Below are 17,624 nucleotides of genomic sequence, written 5' to 3'. Positions count from 1 at the left end.
GCTACAAAAGATTTTAAATAATCTAGGTAAAACTGAAACTCCAATAAAGTCCTGCTTTTTCAATGAATATTAAGTTTGAGGTGGCATTATAACACAAATATTTGTATATCTATATTCTTTTTCCTTAAAGGTTCCACTGAAATATTTCCGTACAAGTAAGATAAAACAGCTCAAATTTTCTCACGTGAAGGTACTGCAACGGCAATACACAAATGTCATCCTTAGTATGGATTACTGTATTCACATAAGGTCCCAGGGCAGAAAATAAACCACCACTATGCCAATGCCATAGAGAGAACAGACAAGATTATACCATTTTAGTTTTTTGCCATCAAAATGGATCACCCATAGTAACTAACTTGGTTCAAATATCCTATTTTAAACTTCAGAATTCTGAGTGTGACAGGCTTACTCTATAAATGGGAAGATCATTCCATCATGTTACAATTCTGAATAAAAAGTTCCAAAAGGAAGTAAAGGAGGGAAACATTCAGTAAGAGTCATCTCCATCTAGTGACATTACCTAACTTAATTTTCACAAACTCCCTGTGGGATAAGTAAAATTAACACCACTAAAATGAAGAAATTAAGGTTGACATCATTTCTAGTAAGTGGTAGAACCCAGGTTAAAATACACATTTATCCTATGCTAAAACCCATATGCCTTCAATTAAATCATAACTTCAAGAAAAATTGTTTGAGTCTCACTGATTATTGGGAAACAAAAGTTTGTTTTTGATGAAAAGGAGTAAATTATCTGAGATCCACACTTACACTGAGAAATGCAAAAGACATTTTCCTGGGTTGAGCTTTTAATAGAAATTATAAAAAATACTTAGCATTCTACTTACCTACTCAAAATTAAATACAATTTCAACATTAGACGTGTCAAATGCTAAAAATATTTAGTATGGCTGCGTGGGAAAAGTTACATATCTTCTAATAAAACATAATGATCACAACCACCAGTGAAACTGTGTTAAAAATTAAACTTTAATAAATGTTCATTAAGTCAAATGCAAGCTCTTATTTAATAGGAAAAATGAATTTATCTTAAGCTCTGACTATTGAATATTTAATGATCAGGAGTAAGTAATGAAGTTTTACACTATGACATTTGTATTTTATGTGAAAATGGTGCTGTAAGTCAGTGGTCAGCAAACTAGGACCTACAAGTCAAATATAAATAAAGGTTTATTGAAACACACCCACACCTACTCCTCTGTTATGATATATGGCTGCTTTTGCAAACAACAGCAAATTTCAGTAGTTAGATACCATAGAGCCCACAAAACCGAAAATATTTACTATATGATCCATACACAGAATAAATTTGTCAACCACTGCAACCATCATTACTCATATTTATTCCTTAAATACATATCTGTATATAATGTATGAATATTCTAAAGAACTCCACAAACCTAAACAAAATTACAGATCACTCAAACATTAGTTTCAAATGTTTCTATCTCTCTTCATATAGGATTGAAATTCTAAAGGCATCTATATGACAATGTTTCCCTTTGGTTATCTATATATTGCCAGTGTTTCCTTTTTCACTTATTCCATCCAAATTTCTCTTTTGGCTTTTTATATTTTAAATCTAAGTTAAAGAAAGTAACACAACATTGTAAATCAACTATACTCCAATAAAAATTTTTTTTAAAAATCTAAGTTAAAAAGCTCCATATCTTCAGCTCTCATTTCTTTCTTTATTCAACCTCCTCCTTCCTAACTCTTCCCCTCTACTACATTAGAATTTTTAGCAAGAATATTATACAATCAAGTAATAGAAGACATTACTCAACAGTTGACACCAACCACGTTTTCTCCCAGTAGGAAGTGGGAGAAAAGGTTCTCGCTTTTAGGAAGCAATTTATTCAAAGAACATAAAATTAGCTATGTTGTACAACCAGGTATAGGTACAATCAGCTAATGGACCAAAATAACAGAAATACAGAGACAGAGACAATGAAGAAAAGTTTCTACAATTGAATGAATTCCAAAGTCTGTTGAGAACAGTCTAAGAAATAAGTACCATAGTTTCAAATTCCAAACTACAGAGATCAAAACTGCACAGGTCATAATTTTGGAAGTAGAACCTCTAAATGTCAGTATCTTTATTGTATATTCACTACAAAATAAAAAATAAGCAAATGGGGTAGTGACATATTATTTAAATCATATTGTTTATTGAAACTTCATTAATTATTTTCTCTATTTTGATAGAGATCTAGTTTTAAAATTTGGAAGACTAGTAATGTGAATATTTCAAATCTATACAAATTTCATGTCTACTGCTAATTTTTTATAAAGGTCATTTTTGTTCTACAGAAAATCTTAAAACTATTATATTTTAAAGTAAATTTCAGTATAACATTTTAAAATTTCCTGACAACAAATGTTAATTTATAAGACATAAAAAAATTTATAGGATGAAGAAAAATGCCAGGATGAAACATTAAGTCAGTCTTTAATGCATAGAAGAGGGAAAAAACAAAACAAAGCCTCTTCCTGCCTCAATATTAGAATGTATTTTTAACATCACATATAACTCTCAATTTAACAGAATTTGGTATAAATCATGAGAGGAAATCACAGATTAAAGAGAAGGGATGGTATGTTAATCTCACAGGATACCTGCACTCTTCACACACCATCAACTATTTTTCTTCCTGATTCAATTTCCTTGGTCAGCTGCTAATTTCATGAAGGCCCTAATTGGGACCTGTTCTGCTGCACTCCCCGCTGAACTAGCCTTCTTGCCTTTGGAGACTCGAATAAATTCATGGATGAAATAGAAGTACATGTGCCTGTGAGGGGGAGGTGCTGAGGATACATCCTTTTTGCTGCCAATATTTAAGTTTCAGTGCTGCTCCAGGGGTGGCGGCAAAGGGACAGTGAGAGAAAGAGTTATGTAGAGAAAGCTTGTTAATGATGAAATAAAGCCAGAGATCAATTTGGAAACACTGCCTCATCAAGTAAAAGACATCTTAATAAAACAGCAAATTTCTCTCTGGAAAAAGGATATATTTTGGGCTTATGGATGAGTTTCCAATGTGGTAGCAAGAACACAGTTAATATGAGAAGCAGAATTCTATATTCTTTCCCATCTGAGCAATTAGCTATGGAGTCTGTTTTTTTTAAAACATGAATCAGAGATATTTTTTAAAAGACAGCTAAAATATAGTTATTTTATTTATCTATTATATTTTAAATGACATAAGTAACATTAAATGCCTTTCAAACTTATATTAATACATTTCAATGTTTTATTAGAGAAAGTCTATATTTTTAAAAAATAAATGTTGAACCAGTAAATCATGTCAGATGAAAATTCTAAAAGATGCCATATGGCTAACAAAGTTTTTTGAGGTTTTTAAGGATTATGAAATTTTTCAGGTACAGAAAAAAATGTTGTCATTTATACTTTTTCTATCTGAGGTACCTAAGTTTTAAATAAGAAACACTCTAAGAATTCAATCATTCGATTCTCTTTTTGAAGCAAATTACTGGCTTCAAGATTAAATCTCAGAGAACAGAAGTATAAAACTCCTATATATCGTTTAAAATAATATTAAGTTTAAAAATAATATTTCAAGCAAGTCATATGAGACAATGTCTAAAGATGACTTTTTCTAAATTTAGATTCATGACTCTAATTATCATACAATAAACATGTACTTGTATTTAGAACTTCAAGATTTACAGAACAAAGATTTTAACAGTTTATTATAATGTAGATTTGAAGAGAGAAACAATACATAGAAAATAAAGCTAAATCATTCATAGTTATTGCTCTTCCTAAGGCATGTTCATCCGAATTACCAGAGAAATATGTTCATAAATGCACACAGCTGGAAGCCAAGACTGACAATTAAAAGAGGTGAGAATATAAATATATATAATTTTAAATTATATGGTTAGAAAGTTTCCTTAGGTGAACAAGTCTTGTTAAAATCCGTGTTTATAGTATAGAACACCACTGACACACTCAAGTAATGTAATTATAAAACATAACCACTAGATGGAGGCAAAGTACTTACAGTTGGTGATGTAGCAGCAGAGAGCAAAGGTAAAATTCCTCCACAAGCAATGATGATGTTGTCTACCATTTGGGAAATGAGGTGAATTGTGTTATGTACAAAAATAATATTTTCATTGCTATTGACAAAATCCATTACAGACTTTGTGGAATGGCTAAAATAGCAGAAAAACAAAGCAGAAATGAACATTTCTTTGGCTTAAGAATAAGAAGTTTAGATTTTATTTATAATGCCATTTTTAAAGTGAAAAATAAGAGCTAGACAAATTTTAAATGGAGTTATTAGAAAAGAAAATAACTTACAATTGAGATGTCATATTACCAAAAACTTAGCATTCATTTCGGCATGGATTGTGTGTGTCCATGTATAATAATTTATTATTTTGTTTCTGCTTTTAAAATACAGTGTATTAACTTGATTCAAAGACATATGACTAGGTCAATGAATTTGGCTAAAAAAATGTATTTTTGCAATAGCTGGTTGTTTGGTATTGAAAGGCAGAACAAGTGAATAGTTAGCTGACAATCTGTTGTATCACCAGACTGCAGCTCCTGCTTTGACCAGCTGTACTGAAAATGTATACTGCTAGCCACAGAAGTGATACGATAGGGGAGTATAAATGAGTCAGTAAAATTCAAGTACTTACTGAATAAAAAAAGGAAAAAAGACCTCAAAGGTCAGCAGTGCAGCTCTGCCATACAAAACATTCAATATCGATTCTCAGAGAAATACACTGCTTTAGTTTGGTATCAGTCAAGAATATGAACTATTCTCTAACAGAAAAAAAAGAGATTACTCCATGATCAAATTTAAGTCAATGATCCTCACCTTTTAAGAACTGCAAAATATCATCTACTACATCTTTGATCTCAGGATGTTTTCTCTTGTCCTAAAAATTAAAGTACTATCTATCTTTTACATTTTTAAAAATTATGTAAAATCCTGTCTGGGAAATTTTATGAGAGTCCATGAAAGAAAACACAGAAAGACACACACAGTATTAAGGGACGGAAAGTTGAGTATCGTTCATTTGGGGGATACTAATATTGCAGTTAGTAAATTACATTGTATCTCTCCATACACTGATACTCATGTTAGTAGTAACGTATTTCATGGTATTACAGTCTCCTTATTTACCATCCCTAGGTAACTTAGCATATAACATTAGCAATGGAAAGACCATTGTTTCTATCACATAAGTAGACTAAGGACAAACTGACCAAATAAAATCAGAACTAAAAACTTTCTATGGCAGACACTGATTGCTTGCATGACAGTTATTCCTTATTCCCTGCTAACACAATCTAGATTTTGTTCTATTATTGAGCTACATCTGGTACAGGAAAGATTGGCTTCACCACAGCTACTAGGTTGGTAACCAGTATTGCTCCATGGAGGCCAATCATTATAATCCCATTCCCTTTTGCTGGTGACTCAGAGAATAGCATATGATCCGACTGACACATGAGGCATAAGAAGGAAATTTCTTGAGGGGCTTCTTTTAGAAAAAAAAAAAAGAAGAAGAAAAGAATAAGAGGAAGAGGAGAAGAAGAAAGAGGAGAGAGAGGAGGAGGGAGAGAGAGAGACAAGGAAGAGGAGGAAGGAAGAAGGGGGTGAAAGAGGAAGAAGAGTCCTGCCCTCTAGTTGGGGTAAGTCTCCTATGTTGAATTGATTCTGGGAGCTGAAGCAGCCACCTTGAGTCTTAGAAGGATAACTAGGAGAAGCAGAGAGACTCACTTAAGTCCACTGTTAAGAAACTCACTCACAGTCCATTGTGCCACTGATTGTTCAAGTCACTGACGGTGGGGTACTGTTACTGACAGCCATCAACTACCTAACTTATCTGCATGAACACATGACACTCTCATAACTGATTAATTTGTTGCATATTTGCTATTAGAAAATTAAATTGAAAGTGAGGCAAGGTAATTTTAAAATTTATGCAGACTTTGTTTTCTTTCTTGAAATTTATTCAATTTATTTGAACTGAAAAAATAAAGCAACTGAACTGTTCTTTTCACTGTTTTCCTTAAATGATTATATTTGAAATGATATCCACTTACTACGTAAATGGTATAAGCTCTAAAAATAGACGTCATAAGCTGATTTTAAATTTTATTTTAGCACTATGTGTTAAATCTTATCACCAAGAATAAATGTAGTACATGGTATTAATTTTAACAGGGAAAGATAAAAATGTAGAAATTTATTTGAACCAGTACTGAACCTTTTCTTGGTTAAAACTCTTTTTTATAATAACCTGGCAATGCCAGATTTCAAAAATTGGCTAATTAACTGTCTTAAGCCTAAATTCTTGGTTAGCCTTTAATCTGACCCACCCCAGGACTTATGATCATTATGAAAATATTTATGTTTATATAAAAATGTTCAATGTTTGATTATTTTTAATAAATTTAATTTGTGAGATTTTTAATGATATAATTCACTTATTAATCAGTCGATGGCACCAATTTAAAATATTCATTTTTCAACTGAAAGTAGTCTTATTTATAGAAAAGAAGTATTTCTACCTCCTCCAAACATGTACATCTGTTTCTAATGCAAATAGCAAATCGGTGAGAAGTCGCTGGTGCATTGGAGACCATTTAAACTCAGGAATACGAAACATTGTAGTGCGTGGACCTGGGCTGAACTGGCGCCGTTGTTCCTCAGTCATTGGCATTCCTCGAAATCCTAAATCAACTCGGAGATCTCTGTCTTGTTGTGTGATAGACCGACCCTGAACAGCCTGGAGACAGAAAAGGGGAACATTTGTAGAGTGAAAAAGAAACACCTGATTTCAAAATGAAAATAGTAAGTACAGTTAAGTGAGTAAAGCTTTTGCATATGACTTTAGTAGGTTAGTATATTTTACATTTATTATTCACCTGGTGATTCCCTGCACAGGAACCTTTTAGAGAAGAAAAGGCTATTATTATTATTTTTATTTTGCTGCTTCAGAAACTAGGCAAGGTAACCTAATACTTAAGTTTAACACCAAAGTTCACATTGAAAACCAGATCCTCTCTAGCCCTCTTTATGAGTCTTTACATTAGACCACATTTCTTCCTTATAAAAGTGATCCTATACTCAAAGTGAAGAATACTGGGTATATGCCATCAACTAATTGTAATTAGAAACACAAGATTAAAAGAAATATTACTTGTACAGATTCAAGTTAACTTCAAAGTCTATTTCACTCAAAATACTTCGATTTAGAAAAATAAATGCCTTTTATATGTTAGAAAACCAGATAAATGCCTGTGAACTTTGAGTGAAAACCAGGCAAGCCTAGAGATTATTATGCTCAGTAAACAATGCACCATGCTTTCCTTTATTTTAAACCTGGACTTAATTCAGTATTTCCATCCCCCGCCAATTATCACTGTAGCACAACTGCCGCAAAAATGGAAATGGCAGTATTCAGTAGAGAAAAAATAAAAATATCTTTTCCACACACATAATATATTTTCAAAGATTCTGAGTACAAAGACACTAGTGAGGTATGGTTTACTCTCTGTAACATAACTCTAATGGACACATGTTAAATGATTCTTTGATGACATTAAAAGGTGAGTGGAAAACCCAGGCAACAACAACAAAAAACAAGTTCATAAAGGGTAAAAGTTTTCTTCAATTCTTAACCATAAGGTATTATTTAGTCTAGAAAATAAGTAAGTATAAACTCAGTGCTCAACAATTAAAATTCATATCAGAAAACATCATCTGCTTTTAGCTTTAGTATGGTGAGGCCCAAACTGCAGCACTAACATTTCCTCACCACCAAGCCTGAGAATCTCTAATTTTCTCATACGAATCCCTCTCCATGTGGCTATAAAGAAAATTCTCACTGTTAATAATTCCAAATTTTCTCAGCCATATTACCTACCTCACAGGGTTGTTGTGAGGATTAAATCTGATAACATATAGCACAGTGCCTGGAACATAGTAGGCACTTGATAAATAACAGTTCCCTTTTCCCTTCCCCTTCATTTCATTTATCAGTTCAATCTGGGCTCCAAGTCCTCTTTTCTATAATCCACAGAACAGGGTTGGGCCTGAAGCTCAAAAGGTTAAAATTAATCAAGTATTCAGAATGAAGATCTTGAATACAAATGTGTAAATGTAGTCACAGAGCCATAAAATGTTCAAACTGGTAGAGACCTTAAAGGTCATATTTCAATCTGGTACAACCTCTTGCACTGTATGAGAAAATTCAGGCCCAGAGAGGTTGAGCAAAGTTACACAGACAGAATGTGGCAGAGTTGGATATATGATTCAGTTATATTAAATTTCTTTTATATATAGAACCACACTACTCAATTCCATAAATTATTATTCTACCATAATTAAATATAAACATGGTGTGACTGGTAAGAAATTACTCTGCTTTGGTGCTAACAGCTCCATATCTATTCAATGCATCTTTAGAACACATGTAGGATGACTTACTTGCGTCGTAGCAGTGGTCTGGATTTTACGGATTTCCTTTCCTGATTCTTTGCCATCATCTGATCTCTCAGTGTCTGAAATTACACTTCCTGCATCAATATTTGGCACAATTCTGCTACCAGAAGATTCAGTTTCCAGAGTCGTAGCAGTCATTTCAGCATACTCTAACCCTTTAGATGATGACGCTAAGTCTCTTTCAGAAATACTGCTCATTCCATCTGAAGTTGTATGGATTTTGAACTCTTTTTCTTCTATTATACTTGATGTACAAGTTAAGTCTACACTACCGGTCATGTGAGCAAGCAATCCAAGATCATCACCAACACCAAGATGTACTTGTGTGTCCTGAATATTTGGAATAATGTGATTGCTAGAAAGTTCAGGAAGGAGTTTCTCCTCCTGTTTGGGTATTTTATCAAAGAGAAATGATGTGCTACTGTTGGGAAGTTCATCCTTCTCATCTGCTAATGTGATCAATGGACCGTTATCCTTTTCCTCATTTTTTTTAATGATACCAACACTTCCATGTACATTGTTCTGGAGTTTCTCAACAGCAGCACTGTATACATTATCCAACAAAGATTCAACCTCCACAAGAGCACCATTCTCTCCACCTACTAAAGTTTCTGGTGATAAATCCATATCATCAAGCTTCACTTCTGTTGCTTCCACTTTCTCTGCTTTTATATCAACTAAAAGATCGTGCACTTCCACGTGTACAGCACTTCCCGGTCTATCTGAATTTCCAAGAATATCATCTGACACTTTTGTTGACATGAGCAAGTCTCTACTGTCTGTGCTGACAGGGTAATCTGTCTCACTTTCTGGGCTCTGGCTTTGTGAAAGGTCTTCTATCTCTCGAATTTCCATTCCACCTTTTGCTCCTGTTGTCTGCGATGAGAGACCAGAGATGGTGCTCACATTCCCTTTCTTTCCCTTTTTAATGTTTTCCTCCTCTTGTCGCTGATATTCTTCATACATTTTAGCTAGGTATTCCTTATGTGCTTCATAAGTGACCTTAGGAATGGATAAAGAAAACATTAAGGCATTTTGTATATATTAAGAAGAAAAAAATGATATAAATAAAATTATGATAATAATAGCAAAAATGGTACAAATAATTTTAAGATTTCAAACATAGTGCATATTAATCCTAAGACAAATGCTTAGTTTCATCAAGTAATTGGAATATCATCAAAATAGTCATATATGACTTATTATATGACTTGTCCAAAAACACACAGTTAGGTAAACTAGCATTATTAAAGTTTTAAATAAAATGGTATTTTCTTTTAGGTGAAGTATTTCAATGTTACCCTAGTTAATATGCCAGCTGAACTCCTACATATTCGGGTTATTTGAGCTAAAACAGAGAACTGGCTAATAATATACAATATCCAAAGTACTATTACTACATCAGTTTTCTATTACTCATATGTGTGACTATTGCAACAAGTGAGGTAAAAATAAAACACAACACATACCTATAAATATATAGTTATAAAATGTTAAAACATTACAATTTTATCTTTATATAGGCTACTTTAGTTTGTTACTTTACATAGGCTTGTTTAGGAATAATCAGTATATAATTAGGAATAATCAATATATATTTATTGCACAAAGATTTGCAATGAGTTTCCCTATAAAATACTATTTTCAAACTTATTAGTGCAATGATAAAAGTGAGGTGCCAATATATTATAAAATGTAAATTTGTAACAGGAATAAAAGGTTTTTAAAATTAAAAAAAGTTCAAAATCCTTCCTATAGACACATATGATATTGATATTTAAATGATACTATGACAGAATTTTAGGTTGAGGGACCTTTCTTTGAAGACTATCTTAATATAAAACCCCCTTATTTTACAGAAAAGGAAATCAAGTCCCAAAAGCAGGGGTTGGTAAACTATGGTCCATGGGTCAAATGTGTTCATCACCTGTTTTGGTAAATAAAATTTTATTAGAACACAGCCATGTTCATTCTTTACATATTGTCTATGGCTATTTTCATACTGCATGACAGAGTTGAGTAGTTGCATCAGAGGCTGTACAGCCCACAGAGTCTAAAATATTTACTATCTGCATCTTTAAAAACATTTTTCTGCACAAAAGGATTAAATGAGTTTCCTAATGCCACGAAACTGAATTGTGGCATAGATTGAATCAAAAGCCAACAACTTCTGACACCCATCCTTTTCCTATGACACCACAAGATGAGATATATTAACTCTGAATTTCCAGAATCTAAGGTGTACATACTCTAAATTTTAATTGACTACTTCCTTTCACCAAAAACCAGACCATATTTAAAATATAAACATAGATTCTTATCATTAAAAATAAAGATAATGCAATTAAAAACAACACTAAACTTAAATACTTTAAACGTATTTATTATTCATTTGGAAATAAAAACAAGTTCTGATTACTTTAAAAAGGCTTAAAAAGTATATATAAGACTCCGTTTCATGAGTAAGAACCAGTAGGGATGTCTGAGTTAAAAGGCTCAGATGCCAGCTCTCAGATCTGCTAGAAAACATATGTGGGGGGTGTCTCGAGAGTGTAAACTTCCTAATATATAAACCTGAAGTTTCAATTATAGGGTCCCTAAAATACTTCAAGCTTTAAAGGTGTATGAACCGAGAGAGAAAAACAAAAACAAAAACAAGAACGGAAAAGAAAGAAAATTGGCATAAAGGAATCAGCCATAATGCAAGATGCCCACAAGATGGCACCAGATGAGTGTCTACAGGCATTTAATCCACAGCTGAAATCCTGATGATGTAAAATGTTAAATCCCTTGTTACCTTGGAGTGGGCTATTGAGAGTGTATCCACCCAAACTCTCCAGCCTCCCCATTCATATTTGATTGCATGATACAAAAGAATCCGGAAGATATTGTAGACCATCTCCGTAATCTTCTGTTCCTCAGAATTTTTAGGATTGATATAGCCAAGAGAAAACATCCAATCCTGCCACACTGAACACTGCAATAAGCATCTAGTGGGGGGGGGGAAAATCATTAAAAATTCCTAAATTATATTAGAATTTACTATTTTGAAGTTGAGATAAATAGTGAAAATATGATCTGACTTAGATAAAGCAAGGTATACAGTCATTCTGCATATTTAATATTTAACCCGGAACGACTTTTCCCATTCTTCTACTTGGAAAAATCTATATTATCATTTAAAATTGCCCTCCCAACTCTCCCAGTGAGATTTAGCTATTGTTTCGCTACTCCCTCATCACATGTAGCACTCACAAGGTACTTAACATATTAGAAATTAATCATCGCTTCACTGTTATCTTTCCCACTGAATTGCACTAAGACTGTACACCAAGACAACCTGTGCAGCACAGTGCTTTATACACGGCAGACGTTCAATCAGTAGTTGTTAAATTTAAGACTCATGCAGCAACCATGGCTTCATAGTGTACCCCATGTCCTAGCTAACCAGCTTTAGAATGCACGACAATAATCAGTTATCAGACCAAGCTGAGAAAAGCATAGATGATCTCAGCAAATCCAACAACATCATTACATTTAAACTACTGTTGGTGGTAGACAGTTATCAGGAAAAGGGATAGCATATTTTAAATAAGGATTTTTGGATATTTATGTTTATATATACAGTTAAAATATAATAACCATAAAGTTAAATAAAATCATATAAAAATAAATAAAAGTATGCAGATTATATAAAAGAAACAAATGCCTTTTCTAATGATTGAAAGTATTTAGCAAAATAGGAAAGATTTGACAATTTTTTCTTTGAAAGAGATTGAAAATAAAGGAGAGAAAATAAGATTAGTTAGGAAATAAAGTTTTGTTATAGTATTCAAACTGCTTACCTTCTATTCTCCCGGCTGTTACTGAAAAGTTTTATCATATCAGATAAAAACAAACGACGAACTTCCATCAGTTCTGCACTTGGTGTAGAGTTTTTTAACAAAGTTGCCACCACCTTAAGAATCACTGCAAATGAACAAAAAATTATAGTAAAGATTTATAACTGCATCATATCTTCTGCTCAAAAAATATTTACTGATTTTCAACTAAATGCTTAGCACTATGGTAGGTGAGTTGTAAGTGTCATAAATAAAACTATGTGAACGCCATACTGACTGAGGTGGTTAGCAAAAGTTTTGATTTAGTTTTGATTTATTTTCACATGTTACCATGTTACATGTTACTACTGCATTACAATAAAGAATTGCTGTTTGCTCACTTGGATTCTGAATTTTCACTGTAGAATCTGGCTCTGGATGTGGTTTGTGTACAACTTGAGTACATACTTGCTCTGTCAAAATCTGAAAGATGAAGAATTTGAATTTCATTTAGAAAATAAATTTATAATTGCAAATTATAGATATACAAAGACTGCAAAAAAATGTCAATTTGTTCAAATCAAAAGAAGCATCTCTTCTAAGGGTCTTCTAGTGAATTCCACATACTTCTAAACTCTTTAATTGTATAGTCTTCAAATTTTTACAGATAAAGACAAAACCAGGACCAATATCTATAGAAGGAAAGATTAATTAGGAACTCCAAGAATTAACTCTGTTTGAAATCACTTTTCAGTATACATCTTTAATACCTTTAAGTTGTGAACTGTAAATATTTGACTGTTATTTCATCATTAATTTTAAAAAAAACTTAGAAAATCAGTAAGTAAGAAAATAATGTCTGAGCCTGGGTCCTAACTTCAAGTGAAGTGTGATATGGGAAAAATCTTTATAAAAAATGTGGCTCATTGTCATTTACCAATGAGTTTTTTTTTCAACTTCTTTCAAATAACAAAAAATGGCAAAAGTTGACCAAATAAAGGAAAGGCAGACTCTAAACCATTTACTAATTTTCCCACTAACACTCAGGCTCTATGAGTACAGGATTCTTATACATCTTTTTCACTGCTGCATGCCTAGCAATTAGCAAAGTGCCTAACACACTGCCAGCAGTCAATAAACATTTGTTACATTTAAGAATGGATAACTTAATTATATATAAAAACAGATATATGACTCTTCACTGTATTTCAGGCTATAGCCTGTGTTTGCCTCTATTCTTCCATATATTAAAAAAATCCAATGAGATTATACTTAATAAAGATATCATTTTATATTATGATTTAATTTCCTGTGTAGGTTAACATGCTAAGTTCTGAATGAAACTTTTTAAATAGTTTAACCCAAAGTAAGATACAAAAACTTTGAGGAGACTATAAAACTTAGTTGAGAGCTTAGTTGTACATAGCTACTTGTGAAAGTTGGGGATGGAGAGTAAATTAATCAAGAGACAGGTATGATCCTTTCAGATTAGAAAAAGATCATGACATCCAGCAATGGCATTTTTCTTACCTTTCTGCTCAGTCTTAAAAAAAAAAAAAAAAGAAGATAGGACATTTACTTAGGTGTATTAAGAATGTATATCAAAAAGGTATTGACTTGAAATAAAAACTAACCTACTATTATTAAAATGATGAATATAGGGCACAAATACCCCTTTCTTCACTGCCATACTTTTCCTGAAACAAACACTTCCTTGTTTAAACAGTGCCTCAGAATTTTCTGAACAGAGCACTAGAGACATGCACTACTCATCAGCTGGAGCTGACAAAAGGGATAAAAATTTCTTTGAAAACCATATACCAAAGAACAATCAGTGGTTGGTATATGCCTACAAGGAGTTTTCACACCAACCTGCCCAAAAAGTCCTGGTGTAGACCTACAGCCCAGTCAACAAGATCCCAAGAATTCTGGTTACAAATACAGAGATTCAAAATAACTGCAGACAAGCTTGGAAAAGACTATGCCATACTCTTCTATGATACAGAACTGTCAAAACTTTTTCACCCCAAAAAGTAGAAAGCTCATTGTACAGAAAACAAAATTTATCTCAAAGAACCTTCAGTTTTATATTGTTGTCCTTTTAAACCCCTATTTGATCATCTAAGAATGAGGGTAATAACTGCCTTGCCTATCTAATAAAGCTGGTAGGAGGATCAAATAGGGCTCTATATGTAAAAGTGTTTTGAAAACTATATGTCATAGTTTATTTAAATATGAGTTTAATTACAAAAATATATTTAGAAATTCAATTCAGCATGTATTTATAAGAACCAGTTATGTGCCAACATTCTGCTACATGTTTGAAATGGGAAACATAGTTGCTAGGTAGAACTATATTTCTAGAAAAAATTATTTAATCAATATTGAGGAGACAGGCTCAAATCCATGCTCCTATGGTAGAGTGTCTGTCATTAAGAACCTATGTGAGTTTTAAAAGAGGGGGAGGGAAATAAATAAGGAAACAAATAAGGAGAGATGAATGTAGATGTAAACACTTAATGAAAGGATAGAATTCAAGATGGGCCACGAAGTTTGACTGGACTTGGTTAGAGACATGCATAGGAAATTAACCCTGCCCTGTACCATAACAAAATAGGATGGAGGGTTCAGAGCCAGATACGGACATGAAATCCAATGTGTATTTAACCCTTATAGCACATCTCAATTCACACAAGCTCAATAGCCAAATGTGACTAGTGGCTATCATATTGGACAGGGCTGGGAAACAACGAATTAAATCATGTAGGTAACTTGATAAATATGCTATTTATGGACACAGACCTGAGTCCAGCATTATACATTTAAACATTATTTTATAAATGGTATTATCTCGTAATTCATGGGTCACAGAAAGACTTTAGGCTTAAGCAGGAGCTACTGGAGCTTCCTCTCTGACCTACTGACTTCCCGGACTTATCAAGCATAAATCATTTTGGATTAGTAGGCTCGACTTATGAGACAGGAATAGTACTGGTTTATTTCTTAAAATGGTAAACTATTAACCCCACTGTTACATCCAACTGCCGCTGTAGGTATTCAGGGGGTCAGAAAACCTTTGTATTTATACAGTTTGGACAAGCTCTATTACTTTTTTGACTCTTGGTTTCTTTATCTGTGAAAAGAATGTTTGAATAAGATGATATTTAACATACTACCTACACATAAGAGTCTATAATTTTGAAAAAAAAGTTCTATTATGAGATACTTAAAGGTTTTAAAGTTACTACCACTTTGTAAAAAAACCTGTGTCCAGTAATGTTATACCCTTACCGAAAAAGATAAAGTAAAAAATATACATTAAAAAAATCAGTTCATTATTTCCACAGGAAACAGCTTTTCAGATGACAAGATCCCATACCTGACTGTCTCTGTCTACGGTTAAGTGTTGAACTGAATTATAGGAATAGTGTGTAAAGAGAAATAGTAAACCTAAACCTACAAAGTAAAATTAATATCACAATATTTAAAAAAAGCATTGGACCAATAATCATATATTGTTGTTCAGACAGATCTACAAGTATATTAAATAGAAAAATCTAGTTTTGTCTTTAGGAGACACATTCTACAATCTAACAAAAAATTTTAAGTGTATTAGGAAGTGCTACAAATCATTAAAAAAACATAATTATCCATAATTTAGAGATGGAATAACAAAGTAAAACTAAAGCAAATAAAATGTAAGATACAAATTTTACAAATATTATAATTCTCAAAAAAATATTTGTATAAAGAATAGCTTTGAGTAATTTCAAAGAGGATTCATTAAAGCCAACTCATTCCATTATACGATCTATAAGAATAAATTCACCTCAGGAAACTAGGAGATAGGGATGGTTTTTCAATTAAATTTTTTTTTGTTTTTAGAATAATTTAAATAGATTTTTAGATCTTCAAAGCGTATGCAATGTTGTCTGACATATCCTGCTAAAAACTCTAAATTACTTTGTCCTTTAATATTTACTGTTTATTTTATCATAGGCATCTTATCAGATTTAGAATTTTAAAGATCACAGTGACATAATCTTTACAATAATTGAACTTCCAAACACTATGTGAAAACCACATATTCTAAAATATTATCAATACGGTAGGTTTGACAGAGTTCTTTATTATTTCTGTACTTGATTTTATACCTTTCTACAGTTGTAGTAATATGTGTTCTGATACAATGCTTGGAGTTAAGGTAATTTCCTCAAACCAAAAAAGAAAATGAAGATAAAATGAGCTTTCAAACTGCAGATTATCAACCAACTAATTCTTGCTAGGGGTACAGGCCTTGGTTGATGTCCACATAGTAAATCAAACTCAAGTTAGTTGAGTTTTCTTTCTTTAGTTAAATTTCACTTACTATTTGATGAGAATTTAAGTTCGAACCTATCACTTGAGTTTTCATTTTTTTTGGGGGGGGGGGTCATTGGGGATGAGTTTTAATTTTTTTACAACCAGATGCCACTCTCCGAAATGATGCAATCTTTAAACTTTGGTGATCTAGAATTAGTCATCTGCCATCCTGTCACTGATATTACAATTTGATTTGTTAGTAGTAGTAAACCATCTGTTGAAGTCCCTTTTACTTTTTTGTGGAATCAACAGTGCTAAACAATCGTACCGTAACCATCTTTCTTTTTTGACCTTTTGTACACGTAACTTTTCTTTTTAGAGTATCATACTTAACTCAGGGCCCTTCATTCCAATGAACCATGATTATTTTTCTACTTTGAAAGCCTACATTATTGCCAAATTGGTCAGATGGAGGCCCTGAAAGTTAGTTCCTTCATTATTTCCAAATCTCTGCAACATCCAATATCCAACATCCAGTATCAGAAGATCCAAACTTTCCCTGACTTTCTCCACCTAAGTTATGGAATCAGAGATAAAATCTGGACACTAAAAGAGTGCCTATGGATATAGATGGTAGTGCAGATGCTGCTGCACTTGCTGTTGAGCCACTTTTCAGGAAGACGAGTAGAATTACATATGCATGTATATATACATGGGACATTTTCTTATTTTAAGGTTACAAGCACATGATGATCTTTCAAATTCAACATATAATGTTATGTGGAACTTTTATTTTAATGTAAGGTTTCATTGACTACAAAGACTTTCTACTCTATTAACACTAATAGGTCAAAACAAGCAGAGGGTCAGAAATTTGTGGAGGAAAGAAAATGATTAAAAAACATATACAGGCATCATTGACCAGAGCAATTAGTAGGTAAGAAAACCAAGGTAAAGATACAAGTTAAACCAATAGGGAAGAGAT

At 32.6% G+C, this 17,624-nt stretch overlaps 1 protein-coding gene across 8 annotated transcripts in view; it reads right to left on the bottom strand.

The window, feature by feature from the left end:
- Nucleotides 1–17,624, bottom strand: part of NBEA (neurobeachin) — a 608,086-nt gene that overhangs the window by 422,325 nt on the left and 168,137 nt on the right. For all 8 annotated transcript variants that reach the window (XM_082365247.1, XM_082365248.1, XM_082365251.1 and 5 more), the window contains 6 exons: nucleotides 12,739–12,820; nucleotides 12,362–12,485; nucleotides 11,314–11,506; nucleotides 8,502–9,518; nucleotides 6,581–6,798; nucleotides 4,050–4,203 (listed from right to left, as the gene is read on the bottom strand). In XM_082365247.1, coding sequence (XP_082221373.1) covers nucleotides 4,050–4,203; nucleotides 6,581–6,798; nucleotides 8,502–9,518; nucleotides 11,314–11,506; nucleotides 12,362–12,485; nucleotides 12,739–12,820 — 1,788 coding nt within the window. The remainder of the gene's footprint in view (nucleotides 1–4,049; nucleotides 4,204–6,580; nucleotides 6,799–8,501; nucleotides 9,519–11,313; nucleotides 11,507–12,361; nucleotides 12,486–12,738; nucleotides 12,821–17,624) is intronic.

This window comes from Balaenoptera borealis, assembly GCF_965194805.1.
Source record: "Balaenoptera borealis genome assembly, chromosome: 18".
Taxonomy (NCBI): Eukaryota; Metazoa; Chordata; class Mammalia; order Artiodactyla; family Balaenopteridae; genus Balaenoptera; species Balaenoptera borealis.
The sequence above is the reverse complement of the archived record's forward strand: the minus strand, read 5'-3'. Positions and strand labels throughout refer to the sequence as shown.